This window comes from Anomalospiza imberbis, chromosome 20, assembly GCF_031753505.1.
Source record: "Anomalospiza imberbis isolate Cuckoo-Finch-1a 21T00152 chromosome 20, ASM3175350v1, whole genome shotgun sequence".
Classification (NCBI taxonomy): Eukaryota; Metazoa; Chordata; class Aves; order Passeriformes; family Viduidae; genus Anomalospiza; species Anomalospiza imberbis.
In genome coordinates, this window is record NC_089700.1 from 3,937,476 (window position 1) to 3,951,678 (window position 14,203).

Sequence of the window (14,203 nt, forward strand, 5' to 3'; positions counted from 1 at the left end):
TCCTATGTGTGAGACTTCAGCTGCAGGAGTAGGAGATGCAGGCATAGGTCAGTCTGTGATGGCTGCAGCCCTATAAAACACTGGATTTTCAGCAGGCTGCTCTTCATTCTTAATACTGGCATTTGTCTCTAGTTCTAATGTCTGCTTTCAGTCTGAGCTAGAGCTCTGAGAATGAACGCTTGCTTTTCAGTAACCACAGCTTCAGTGAATTAACCACAGTTAACAATCACATGTTCTGGAAATGGAGCTAAAGCAAATTGTCTGCACTTGCCACATGATCCTTACTACTTATGATCACTGAAAAGTGGGGGAATGTCTGATACGGAAATCAGAAAATGGGACTTTTGTTTTTGTTGGCAGAGATAATCCAGCAATATAGATTGAAACACTGTTCTTTGTTCTCCGGTCTTGCATTCAGGCCAAGCAAAATGTGAATATGTCTTTGCAAAGTAGCCTTTGAAGCTAGAAGGGCAGCTAGTATTTTCCTGAAGTTATTCTTTGCATTGTTGTTTCAAGTTCAAGGTTTCATGTGTCGAAGTGGGTCTAAGTTTGGACTCCTGAGAAGCTCTCAAGAAGGAGTTCTTGGGAATGCTGTGCATGGTGGGTCTGCACTGCATTACAGAATGCACAGCCCTTACCCTGTACGTATACGAGGGCCTGAATTTCCAAGAGCAAAGGCAGTGTTATTACTTGTTTATGTAGTAAGACTCAACAGACTGACTTGAACTGGAAACTTTTGACTAGTGCCTTGAAATAGTACCTTTTGTTCAAAAAATACTTATATGTTTAGTATCACAGTTTGTCCAATGTTTTATTAAAGCAACAATGCATTTATCTTGATAGAGGAATGAGCAAAGTCAGTATCTCTAGACAATAAGCTGGTGTGAGAACTTGAGTCACAGGTAACCAGTGGGCAAAACAGCTTTTCCAAGGGCTTGTTGTGCAATATTTTAATCCTGACTTTGCTGTGAAGCATTGTTGAAGTTGCCTGTTGCTGAGGCATTCTAGGAGCAGATACTTGTGTTGGAATGAATGTATGGTATGGAGTGAAGTCATGTGTACCCATTTCCTGGAGTATAAAATACATAGGTTACATGTATCCATTAATAACTTTGTTTGGTTTCACAAAAGGAGATAAATTTGCTGCAAACTTTCTCATTAAAAATGGTGCCCGTGTGAATGCTGCTACTCTGGGAGAGCAGGAGACTCCTCTGCACCTCGTAGCATCCTACAGCCCCAAGAAGCACTCGCCAGATGTCATGGCAGAGATGGCACAGATTGCACAGTCCCTCCTGCAGGCAGGAGCCAATCCAAACATGCAAGACAGCAAAGGCAGGTAAATACTGGGGGAAGTAAAGTGCTGCCAGTGTGACAGACAATGCTGTGGTGATCAGATGCAACCTCCTAAGAACTTGTTCAGGTCTTTCAGCAAATTACAGCTGATGCTGGAAGCAGGAATTCGTTTACCCAATTTGAGATCTGTTGGTAGCACTCACAGTAGAAAGCTGTGCTGGCTGAATGGTACCCTGTCATGGCCAATTAAACATAGCCCAGCTACAGAAAGCTGGGCTGAGTTGATAGTGTTACAACACATGGCAAACAGTTAAATTGCCTTTATTGAATCACTGAATGGTAAAAGCTAACTAAGATGACAAATAGTATACCTGAAGCTGTCAGGGAAACCAAAATGTTCTCAAAAATGCCAGTTTCTGCTGTGTGTTTATGTGAAGTGTAGGGCCTGTAAGCTTTTTCACAGGCTAGGTTTGGCTGGCAAGCAAGTTCATAAAATAATATAGAAGACATGGAATGTATCAACTGCACCGTTCTGACAGGTGAAGCTATTGTGGTTCTTCCTTTAAAGTTACCTCTTACATTAATGAGTTCCTTACTACCAAATTAATTGCAGTCATGTTCACTAAAAGTTTATACTTCTCTTTCTTTTAAGAAGTGCTTGTGCCCTTCTCCTTTAAGCAGAGATGAAAGCCTGTAGTTCTCTAGGGGCATGTTGGTGACTGGGGCCAAAGTCTGAAGTGTCTCACTTATTCCTGCTGTAACTGTTCTTTGCTCCAATTACAGGACCCCATTACATGTGTCCATTGTGGTCAGGAATGAGCCTGTGTTCAGTCAGCTCCTGCAGTGCAAGCAGTAAGTCTCACATGAATGTAAAATGCACTAAGGTTACCTTGTACAGTGAAGATGTGAAAACTGGTTTAGCAACTCTTCTGTGCCTTTTTGCCTTAGAATAAGATTAGTAATAACTTGGGATGCAAAAGTGTAAAGGCTATGCATAGGTGAAGATGCTAAAACCATATCAGAAGCCATGTAAGTTTTTGCCCTACTGTAAAGAAGCAGTGAACTGCATCTCTGTATTTTTCAAAGAGGCTGAAATAATTCCAGAGGTGAAGATTGATTTGTAGTGGAGCTAAAAGGAGTAATAACACTCTTGAAATATCTCAGTATATTCTTGAGTTCAACTTGGGTTCTGATTAGAGGTGACTTGTTAGGGTGGTGAAGCAGAAGACTTCATTTGACTCAGTTTCATTGCAGCTGAATTTGCAGTTCTTATACACAGTTTACTCAAGGGAATTTGCCTCTTTGTTACACTTAGTGGGAGCCCAAATCTACCAGGGATTCTACACTTCCCTAGGAGCAATGTGCTTGAATCTAGTAGTCACTAAAAGGTGCTGTGCTTGTTTCAGAGTATTCACAAATTCTCTGAAATAAGTGGAGCTACAGTAGGCTTCTTGGCAAGCAAAAGTTGTCAGAGAGGTATGAGATGAACTAGTACAGCTGTTCAGACACTTGGAACTTCAGCTGAGTTGGGGAACCACTTTTTAAGGTATAAATTGGGGGACACTAATTTTTATTTTTAGACTAGACTTGGAGCTGAAGGATCATGAAGGCAGCACAGCTTTGTGGCTTGCAGTCCAGTATATCACTGTATCGTCTGATCAGTCTGTGAACCCTTTTGAGGATGCCCCTGTTGTGAATGGAACCTCATTTGATGAGAACAGTTTTGCAGCAAGGTTGATCCAGCGAGGCAGCAATACAGATGCTCCAGACACAGTAACAGGTAAACAGGAGGTTTGTATTTCATTGTAGGCAGAAGGCTTGTGTGTTAATTGCTTAATGCTGACTGCACTTGGAGGAGCTGCATGAGGTTTCTTTCAGCAGCAACTGCTCCATAATAAATGCTAGGTGGTAGTTGCTCTACCCAGAGCTAGTGCACTGACAAGCTGAGATGGGCTTGCAGGAAGTGACAGAAAATCTGGACTCATTGCCAGGTTCTAATACCCTCTTTACAATTTCAAGATGTGTAATCACTAAATGGAAGTGCATGTGACAGTTGGAAGGGGGCTACTAGTAACCTTAGTACCAAGGGTTTTCCTGTTGACTTCCAAGTGTAATGTAAGGTAGTGGGGAAGGTGTTAGCACACTTGTCAGTATCAGAGTGTGGTTGGAATAACAGTGTTCTTGGTTTTTCTTTAGGAAACTGCTTGCTTCAGAGAGCAGCTGGTGCAGGAAATGAGGCAGCTTCTCTCTTCCTAGCAACTCATGGAGCAAAAGTCAACCACCAAAACAAATGGGTAAAAGCAGAAACTTAGTCTGAAAGTTTCCTTGCTTCTCTTCAAAAATAAGATAGCAGAGATATCTTATAGCTAAAGCATAGCTTAAAGCAAGATGGAGCACTTTGTGAACATTTGCATATATTCAGGTATTTACTAGTGACCACTTGCATTCTTGTGGCACTGTTCTTGCAGAATCACCAGTTGCTAACATTCTGTTAGCACTTACCTCAGTGCCTGGTGTAATAAAATCCTTAGTAAAAGCTAACTTACGTAGTTTGGAACTCCTAAGGAGCTTCAGCTACTAGAAGTGAAACTCTTCACACTAGCTCTTGTAGTTTTAATAGTTTAAAAGCTGCTTCTCTTCATGTCTCAAGCTGTTAACCCAGCACCTTGTTTATTAAAGGGAGAAACCCCACTGCACACAGCCTGCAGGCATGGCCTAGCAAACCTGACAGCAGAACTGCTGCAGCAAGGAGCCAATCCCAACATCCAGACAGCAGAAGCAGTGCTTGGGCAGAAGGATGCACCTGCTCCTCCATCAGCAGAGAATGTTCATCTGCAAACTCCCCTTCACATGGCTATTGCTTACAATCACCCAGATGTGGTGTCAGTCATCCTAGAACAAAAAGGTAGGTGTCCAGACTGTTGATGCTGCAGTGAATTGCTGTGTCAGGATGGCATCCAAGCTGTTTTGACAAACTACTAAGAAAGCATATCTTCCTCTAAACAGTGTTTAAGTATAGCAATTAACAAGACTGGCTAACTAGTCTTAAACTCAAATCTTGTTAAAACAAGAAAATTATTTTGTCACTTTGTAAATTCTCCCCTGTAGATAATGGACTTGAACAGTTAAGTCTTGGGTTCTATTACAACTGAGATAGCTTCAAAGGATTTTCTTCAGGTGAATGCTGGAATCAATTTTGGATAAAGGCATTTTTCTGTGGTGAGACTTCTGCCTCCCTCAACTCCTTAGTAAGAGGACTTTATACAGAGCAATGCTGGTATTATAGCAGAGTTGAGACTTGAGTGCTCAAATACCAGCAGATGAGTTCATTAAATGCTACTAGTCAGCTTCTTTCTAGCAACAGGAAGGGAATTTGACAGCTGAAGCAGGGCCAATTTTGTCTTCTACCATAACTGGGATTTAGAAGGAAGTGGGTAAACTGGGGTAAATATTGCCCATCGCAGGTAAATAAAAACAGGTTAAGCCTCTTAGCTAGAAAATTGATTTTTTTTCTTGGTATATGTATTAAGATCAGTCAGGAGGGGCAATATGGTCTGAATCCTAGGCAGTGTCACATCAGGGAAGCTGAAGGTACTTTGCTCAGATCTTACAAACTGACTGCTGAAGGAACAGCCTAGCACAAAATGTGACATTGCTGCTGCAGCTTTCAGTGTGTGACTGCAGGTCAAATACAAGAATGCCCTAATTCCTTATGCTTTCTTGTAGCTAATGCTCTTCATGCTACCAACAACTTGCAAATTATTCCTGACTTTAGTCTGAAGGACTCGAGAGACCAGACTGTGCTGGGGTTGGCTCTTTGGACAGGTATGTGCCTTCAGGATGTGAAGCTATGATATGAACAAGATTTTCTTAAAGATAAAACAGCTGGTGTGTGTTCATGTTCTGGCTTGTGCTGCTGGGGAGGAGTTGTCAAGGAGAGCTTTAGATGGTTCTTCATATTTTAAAATTAGTGTTCACATATAGTGAAAGATTTCTAGTCCTACAGCTTCTGCCCAGAACTGTACTTGCACTTTAGTGGAATTCTTCCTCTGTGAACTGCCTGGTAGTTTTCATATCAGATGAAAACTAGTAATCATATTGTCTGTGCATGTTAACTTTGTTCTATTAGTCTCAGTGTGTCCGTTTATAGAACGGAAGGTAAAATACTAATGAGCTTGATCTGTTCAGGCATGCACACAATAGCAGCTCAGCTGCTTGGATCTGGGGCATCCATCAATGACACCATGTCAGACGGACAGACGCTCCTACACATGGCAATCCAGAGACAGGACAGTAAGAGTGCCCTCTTCCTGCTGGAGCATCAGGCAGATATAAATGTCAGGTAAGATCCTAACTGATACAACTCTCGCCTGTATATGTATCTCGGAGCAGGTGGTGACTGCCTTTGTATAACAGCTTGAGATGTTTCAGATTGTGGTTTACACCTAGTTATGTGTTTGGCACTGTTTTGTGGCACTAGTTATGGCTGAGGGATTACGTGTGTTAACTTGGACCTAGGTATAGCTCCATTCATCAGTACCTCCTCTTGAGGCTGCAGAAGGAGGTGCCACTTAATTCTAGGTAAAACAGCTTCCTCTGTAGTAGACTAAAGTCCTAGAGGCACTGAACTTCTATTGTCTCATCCATTTGCCAGCTTGTTAGAACTGCCTGTTTGCTACCATCTAAAATAATTAGATACAGATTCAGCAACAGGAGTCTGATAATCTTGCCTCCTCAGTATCTCCTAGACAACTTACTTTAGACTTAACAGAACATTTGTCTGCTTACATGACTGACAGGCTATCTGTTAAATTTGGCAAGCTGTACTGTAATGAATGTCATGAGTACAAACTGCCTAATGCTGCTGTTCTATTCTAACTTCAAGTTTTTAACAGTTGGTACTTGACTGTTGCTTGAATTGTTGCCACGTTGAAGACAAAGCTGTTTGCATCTGTGGCAGCAGGCTGGCTCAGAAGGAACTCTGTTCAAATAATGGCCGCACTGAAGGAATTAAATGTTTCTGAGCTAAGAACACTATCTTGTTTTTCCAACTGTAGAAATCAATCACTTGGTGAAAGTGAAGGGGAGAAGAAAGGTAGACTAGAGAGCTGTGATGAAATACGTGGTGTGTTTGTGATGGTCTTACCACAGCAAAAATACATATGAGAGGAGTGAATTTTTGGCTTTGCCAATAAAGTGCTGTCACTGAACTTTATAATGCATCTGTAACACTTGGAAGTGTCCCTGCTGCAGGACCCAGGATGGACAGACAGCCCTACAGCTGGCCATCCAAAACCAGCTCCCACTCGTGGTGGATGCCATTTGTACCAGGGGAGCGGACATGTCTGTGCCAGATGAGAAGGGAAATCCTCCCTTATGGCTCGCCTTGGAAAACAACCTGGAAGACATCGCATCAACTCTGGTAAGACTGTCAGTGTGCTTTAGTCTCAATTTCGTTCAACTTGCTAGCAGCAAGAGGCTTCATCAGCAAAAGCAAACTCAATGCATGAAGAGAACAGACTAGTCCAATATTACTCATTTCTGGAGGTCATTTCTTCACCGGAAATTCCTCTTTACTGCAGGAATCTTATAAATACTATAGTCTGCATAACCAAATGTCTTGTAGCCACTTAAATAAAAATATATATTCTATATATATTCTACTGTCTGGATTCTTGATTTGGAAGAAGTAAAGATCTGCTTAGATCAGTCTGTAGCATACACAACTTGTGTAATGATCAGCTTTCTGAATAAAACTGAAAACTCGTTTTATGCTTTAGTGTATGTGCTGCTTTCTATTGCATCTTAAAACTGAGCCAAGAAGGCCTTTAAAGGCTTATATTTACTTTAAAGACTGTTTACTTTCAGGCATGGGTGATACAGCAGGAGATTTCCTAGGAGACACAAGTAGACCTCCTTGTGTCTTTTTCATAAGGAAGTTACTTGAAAGCTTTGTCCAGTTGTCTGCTAGAGACAGCTATTTAAAAACTCTGCTAGTGACATGAGAAATAAGTTTTGTAAATGTTCTTGACTGCTCTGGTCAACACTCTTTTTTATGGAGTCAACACTCTTAACTACTCATCTTTAAACCTTGTCAATAGTTTGTCAAGTGGAGTAAAACAAGTCCCAAGTGCCACATTGCTCAAATACGTAGTTCTCTAGTTGAAGAATGCAAATATTAGCAATACTGTTCCTGGAAAAAAACTCTCTCTGTTTAGCTGAATGTCTAAGAAAGCAGGTAAATGGGCCAGACCTTCAAAGGCAACGTCTGCTGATGCTGCTTGATTTACTGTAGGTGCTTGTCATTGCTGAAAGTGAGGTAACTACTCCAACCTGCTTTAGATCTATCAAAGTATATGGACAAATATTTGAATTGTTAAAAAATACCACCTAATTAAGGATTATGCAGTAAACATAAAGTATTGGTCTGGGAGACTTTAGAGTAGCTTCCTGAAATGCAGGGACTGTCACAAGAATAGACAAGGAAGGCATCTCAAGTTTTACCTCGAGGGGATAATGTTCCAGAAACATTGATCAGGGACTATAGTAGGAACCTGTTGGGAAAAAAAAACAACCCTTCATTGTGTTATTTGGCTTCTCTTTCCAGGTTAGGCATGGCTGTGATGCAACGTGTTGGGGGTCAGGACCAAGTGGCTGCTCACAAACCCTTCTCCACAGAGCTATTGATGAGAACAGTGAACAGATTGCTTGCTTCCTTATCCGCAGGTCAGACCCCTTCCAAAATACAAACCTAGCATGCAGGTAGGGCTGTCCCTGGCATAAATTAATTGAATGCTCTCTTAAATCAGTAACAACTATGTGCTTCCTTAGGCTTTTGCTGGGTGGGTGACACTTAAGAAATTCTGACCAATCCTAAGGACACATTCTGTTATCTATAATAGCATCATGTTCTTGATGACAAGAGTCAAACCAAAATCAGGAACTTGTGATTTTGTAGAATGTGTCAGCAGTTGCTCTGTCAGCTCTTGTAATCTTTTTTGTGACCTTTACTGAAGCAGTTTAAATCTGGATTAAACATAATAAATTGACTGCACTGTGTTTGTTGTAGTGGGTGTGATGTGAATAGTCCCAGAAAGCCAGGCCCGAATGGAGAAGGAGAAGAGGAAGCCCATGATGGACAGACTCCCCTGCACTTGGCAGCCTGCTGGGGACTGGAGGAGGTGATCCAGTGCCTTCTGGAGTTTGGTGCCAATGTCAATGCTCAGGTATGTGGACAAATCATGCACAATTTTTAAAAGTAGATTCTTTTCTTCCAACGTACTGAAAACAAACTTTCACCTGTGTATTTTGCGTGATAGAGAAAAGAAAATCTTGCTGTTAGCGCTGAGCCAGTGCAATGACTGGATGCAGCTCTGCTTTCTCTCCTGTCCCTTTTTCCACACCTGGTGCTTCTCTGCTGGTGTGGTGGTTAATTCAGGAAGCTATGCTGAAGGAAAATGATACAGAAAACTTACTGCAATGTTAGTTTTCTCAGGTAACAGTGGGATAGAATGTAGCCTGTCCCTAGTGGGAATTAAAGGCAAGAGCACAGCTGCAATTAATTATTAAACCAGCTACAGTGTAAAACTCCAGAATACCCTGCTTTGTTAGTATGTTCGGGAAATGTCTTCTGTTATTGAGTAAACTGAGGTGATGTAAGTATGAGTTACACTTCATTTTTGATTACACAGTAATCCTTAAACAGAAGCTTTATAAATAACAACAAAAGAAACGAATGGATAACATTTTTCCGGTCCTGATGCTGTTGGAAGTGACATTAAAATGAATCACAGAGCACAGTCACAAAGCAGCCTTGGCTGTAAACTGCTGCTTGATGCAAACAAATGTTTAAACATCTCAGCTGACTTTGCTAGTAAATTTGAATGCTAATCTCTGCCCCCAAAATGTCTGACTAAATAGGAGATGTTATGGTGAGCTGTTTAAAAGGCTGTATAGCACAGGATTGAAGTCAGGCTTTCGGGAGAAACAAATCTCAATTTGCTTTTCTTACACTGTGGGTTTGAGCTTGCCCTGCAGCTGTTTGGTGTCCTTGCTGAAGGAAGCTGGGTAGGTCACAGGACTGACTAAACTACTAAGTTTCCTTGACCCTCCAGATTTAGAGAAGGATTTATGTACTGCTGAGTCTATATATAATAAACTTCCTGGTTTCCTTCTAGGATGCAGAAGGAAGAACTCCAATCCATGTTGCCATTAGCAACCAACATAATGTTATCATTCAGCTGATGATTTCACATCCAGATATTAAGCTGAATGTACGTGACAGACAAGGAATGACTCCTTTTGCTTGTGCTATGACATATAAAAACAATAAAGCAGCTGAAGCAATTTTGAAGAGGGAACCAGGAGCTGCAGAACAGGTAAGCTGTGAAAGTTCAAACCATGCTGGTTTTGTTACTGCACTAGTTTGTGGTAACAGCTGTTCCACAAGCCAGTTCTGTTTTATTCTTTTGTGGCTTTACATGCAATCCATTTGCCAGATGCCAGTTCTCTTAAGCAGGATTTATTAGGAAACTGTAGGGTGTGTATGTGATATGTGTGAGTAAGAGCATTAAGGGTTAGTGTCTTCTCAATACTAAACTGAGAAACAGGCATATATGTGTATAAGGAGAAAATTCTAACTCCACTCTTGTCTTGTGCTGGACTAGTACAGAAATAATCCATTACCCAGCTCTCCTAAAGATATCCACAACAGAAAACCTGACCTAAAATAACTGAATAATAGATGCTATGCTGCCCTGCTGAACTATAAACCCTCCAACTGTACCTTCAGGCTTCTGGTGTGACACTTCAGGCAGCTGTTCAGGAGATTCTTCCTATCCTGTGTAAGTTTAATTACTAGTCAAATATTTGAGTTCTTAGCGAGCTCTTGTATTGTATCTAAAACATGGTTACAAATACAGCTAGTTTAAATATGCTTTAACATCAACTGCAAGGCAGAGTTGAACATGTACTTGGTATTAAGCCAAAAAAACGAGTTCTCAGGTTCCAGGGCAGCTGTGGCTGCCCCATCCCTGGAAGTGTCCAAGGCCAGGTTGGACGGGGCTTGGAGTAGCCTGGGGTACTGGGAGGTGTCCCTGCCCATGGCAGAGGGTGGACTGGATCACCTTGGAAGGTCCCTTCCAACCCAAACCAATCTATGGTTCTGTCAATACACTTTACATAATTGTGGCAGGATCCCGTGTTGCTTCCTTCTCCTGGATTAATTGCCAGATAGACTCAAGCTTGTTTCGTTTAACTGAGTTTATCATTAACTGCTGCTCAGTACTTAACCACAATAACTGTTAACTTTTTGTCTGTCTAAAAATACTATCCAGTGTGTGGTCAAGAAAGGACAAGGTTATAAAATAGAAATAAAATAGTGTGAGGCAGACTGGACTGAGCAGCAGATAATTTCTCAGTACTGCTCAGTTGAAACAGATAATTTCTCAGTTCAGATATTCGATAGTCACATCTATCAGGTAAGTCTCTCATGTCATTCAGTGAAAGGAACAAGATTCTACAGTTCAAGCAGAGGGAGCAAGTGTCTCTTAGTGAAAACATGTCCTACTACATAAACCACCTCGTTCTACAGGAATAACAAACTCATTGCACGTGCCCTTTCTGCCACAGGTTGATAATAAAGGTCGGAATTTCCTCCACGTGGCTGTTCAGAACTCGGACATCGAGAGCGTGCTGTTCCTGATCAGCGTGCAGGCCAACGTCAACTCCCGGGTCCAGGACGCCTCCAAACTGACCCCTCTGCACCTGGCAGTGCAGGCTGGCTCCGAGATCATCGTGCGCAACCTGGTGTGTGCTGGGGAGCCACCATTCCTCTGCTTAAAAATCTGCACTCTGCTTACTGCACAGGGCCTACCTGTGATCCATCACATCAAAGTGACACCACTTCCCTGAAACAGAAAGTCCCCTGAGCTTGTACTGTGAGCTGAGCTGCTGCAGTAGCCTTCACATGAGCATGCTGGGTTTGCAGCAGTCCCTAGGTTTGGTTCTTTTGAACGAATCTTTCCTTGCCCTTTCTGCACATTTGAACACAAACACAAGTTGTAGCAGCTCAGCAATGATACTGTTTTATACACTCTGGAGGCCTAGAAGTATTTCTGTACAGTAGAGTCTTGTGTGCTTCATTCACAGAAATATAGTGTTGGCTAAAATAGCCCTGAAACCATCTTTGAACATATTCCTTCTTGCATCCTGACAGCTCCTTGCAGGTGCCCAGGTGAATGAACTGACCAAGCACCGTCAGACTGCTCTTCACTTAGCAGCCCAGCAAGACCTGCCCACCATTTGTTCAGTCCTTCTGGAGAATGGAGTAGACTTTGCAGCTGTAGATGAAAATGGAAATAATGGTAAACTTCAAGTTACACAAATAAATGCAAAACACTTCAGTAGGTCTGTTAATGATGTCTCCTGGTGGTGGAGAGCTCACTGTGTGGGCTTGCACTGCAAAGGTGAAAGAATGAAAGTCCAGGAAATCAAAGCAGTTGTTTGAGAAGGGGGGTTGGGATAGTGGAAGGAGGGTGTTTAATTTTGTTATTAGGCTGTAATTATTGCTGGTACTCAGAGTCTTGAACCTTCTTTTTCTGTTTTCCTTTGTTTTTTTTTACTGTTCAGCTCTGCATCTGGCAGTGATGCACGGCCGTCTGAACAACATCCGGGTCCTCCTCACAGAGTGCAATGTAGATGCAGAAGCCTTTAATGTCAGGTAATTATTGTAATAATGTCAGGTAATTAAAGCCTTTAATATCAGGTAATTATTTATATTATAATTAACATCAGGTAACAGACTAAAAGAATCACTTTGTATTTTAAAATATGTGCTGATATGCTGCTTAAAATATATATATTTGGCTAGTATATTATTTATACACGAATTTGGAAGTGTGCAGATGATGCTATGTCTAAATTCTGTGCAAATTATATGTATACACCAAGGAAGGAAAGTTAAGTAGGGAGTTGTGTGTGACTTACTGAGTTACTGAGATGTAGCATTGTTCAAGTCTGAACCAAACTTGAAAGCAAGGAGAGCTGGATGAGTAGCTGCAGTAGCAAGCAGACTTTGATCAGAATAACTCTTTTCCCCAGAGGCCAGTCACCAATGCATATTTTGGGACAATATGGAAAAGATAATGCAGCAGCCATCTGTGACCTCTTCTTGGAGTGTATGCCAGAATACCCTCTAGACAAACCTGATGCTGAAGGAAACACAGGTAGGTGAGACTCAACAACTATTAAACTTGAAAGTCACTTGAGTTGTATTCGTGGTACGTCGCTTTTACAGCTGGAATAATTGGCAGAAGTATGTTAAATACAGTAGGAGGCACACAATACATGGAAACCTAAAAACTAAAGATCCTGTCTGGACTGAATGTAACACAATCTACCACTCTGATAGCTGGCTTTTATTTTTCAGTGCTCCTCTTGGCTTACATGATCTGTCTGGCTTTTATTTTTCAGTGCTCCTCTTGGCTTACATGAAGGGAAATGCTAACTTGTGTCGTGCAATAGTGAGAGCTGGGGCTCGCCTGGGAGTTAACAATAACCAAGGAGTCAATATCTTCAACTATCAAGTTGCTACAAAGCAGCTTCTCTTTAGATTGCTGGGTAAGTGCCGCTTGCTATGGTGGGAAAGTATTTCTGGCTTATTCTTCCAGGATACTACGGAGGGAAAAACTCTGGACTTTTGGCTTAGATGACAATAATTCCAGAGAGGTAGAACTTGTGAATTTTATACTACTAACAGTGCAGAGTAGAAATACTAGTTTTTCTGGTGATTAGCTGAAAAGTTGTACAGTGCAGATTGTTAGATACTACTTTTTCTGGAAGGATAGACATGGAAACTCTTGGCTGGTTGTGTAGTCCAATGTAGCTTAAAACACAGACACTGCTTTTTAACTGGTGCTGTACAGTTGCTGTGGACAACGTGATGGGAAGCAACTCTAGATTCTCTACAAATGAGACTCCAGCTCCTGCAAGAGAATTTAAATCCATTATAGTGGAATGCAGCCTAGAACAGGAAAAAGCCTTTAGGTTTAGTGTACTCAGAAGGTGTCTGAGCCCATTTTGCCTTCACATTTCTATCTCTTAACAGATATGCTGACAAAAGAACCTCCCTGGTGTGATGGCTCCAACTGCTATGAATGTGCTGCCAAATTTGGAGTCACGACAAGAAAGCATCACTGGTAATATGAGCCCCCTTGCTGTGCTTAAAAGGAAATGGATTCCTCCCCAAATGTAGCTAGGCTTGCTCCTTCTCGTAGCTTAGGAAACCTCCATGTTAACATAGGTGTATAACCACTAATGCAGCTGAAACATTCGATCTTGTTTTAGATCAGAAATAAGTCTGACTGAAATCGTGTTTTAAGCAGCTTGTGCATTTAATATTGTAATGAGAAAATGAGAAGTGAGAAATTTCTGTAAAAGAGAAATTATGTTCCAGTAGTGCAACAAGATTTAAATACCCAGTTGTCAGAGAAAGAGTGTGATGCACTTCACTCCACAGAGGAGCAACAATATATTTTATTAAGAGTGAGTTAATAGAAGTTCAGTGGTAAATGTGGCAGTGGTTTAGCAGGACTTGATTATTTCCTGCATAGAGGTTGGGTCAGGGAGAGCCTCCTGTGGAGGCATGAGGCTCAGAGAGAACAGGCACTGGGGCTCTGGCTTACACAGGAAAGACAGGAGGGAGCACACCACCACCACAGTGGTAGGATGACCTCCTCCAAAAAAGGTGGCAGATTTGGACAGACGTTGACAGCTTAAGTTTGGGATCCTGTTTGCAGTGTGGAAATGGCTGAAGATGAACATGACCTGTGCTTGTGTAGATAGGAGTTCCCTTTTTAAAACAGTCTGAACTTGTACAAAACATGCTGGGTTGGAAGGGTGTTAAGCTAAG

The 14,203-nt window shown here is 41.7% G+C and overlaps 1 protein-coding gene across 2 annotated transcripts in view; it reads left to right on the forward strand.

Moving 5' to 3' along the window:
- Window positions 1-14,203, forward strand: part of ANKFY1 (ankyrin repeat and FYVE domain containing 1) — a 31,774-nt gene that overhangs the window by 13,582 nt on the left and 3,989 nt on the right. For both annotated transcript variants that reach the window (XM_068210208.1, XM_068210207.1), the window contains exons 8-24: window positions 1,132-1,336; window positions 2,077-2,145; window positions 2,874-3,073; window positions 3,490-3,587; window positions 3,973-4,198; window positions 5,020-5,118; window positions 5,482-5,635; window positions 6,547-6,715; window positions 7,901-8,019; window positions 8,363-8,519; window positions 9,471-9,671; window positions 10,924-11,100; window positions 11,510-11,657; window positions 11,923-12,013; window positions 12,394-12,518; window positions 12,766-12,912; window positions 13,400-13,490. In XM_068210208.1, the coding sequence (XP_068066309.1) occupies window positions 1,132-1,336; window positions 2,077-2,145; window positions 2,874-3,073; window positions 3,490-3,587; window positions 3,973-4,198; window positions 5,020-5,118; window positions 5,482-5,635; window positions 6,547-6,715; window positions 7,901-8,019; window positions 8,363-8,519; window positions 9,471-9,671; window positions 10,924-11,100; window positions 11,510-11,657; window positions 11,923-12,013; window positions 12,394-12,518; window positions 12,766-12,912; window positions 13,400-13,490 (2,476 nt within the window). The remainder of the gene's footprint in view (window positions 1-1,131; window positions 1,337-2,076; window positions 2,146-2,873; window positions 3,074-3,489; window positions 3,588-3,972; window positions 4,199-5,019; window positions 5,119-5,481; window positions 5,636-6,546; window positions 6,716-7,900; window positions 8,020-8,362; window positions 8,520-9,470; window positions 9,672-10,923; window positions 11,101-11,509; window positions 11,658-11,922; window positions 12,014-12,393; window positions 12,519-12,765; window positions 12,913-13,399; window positions 13,491-14,203) is intronic.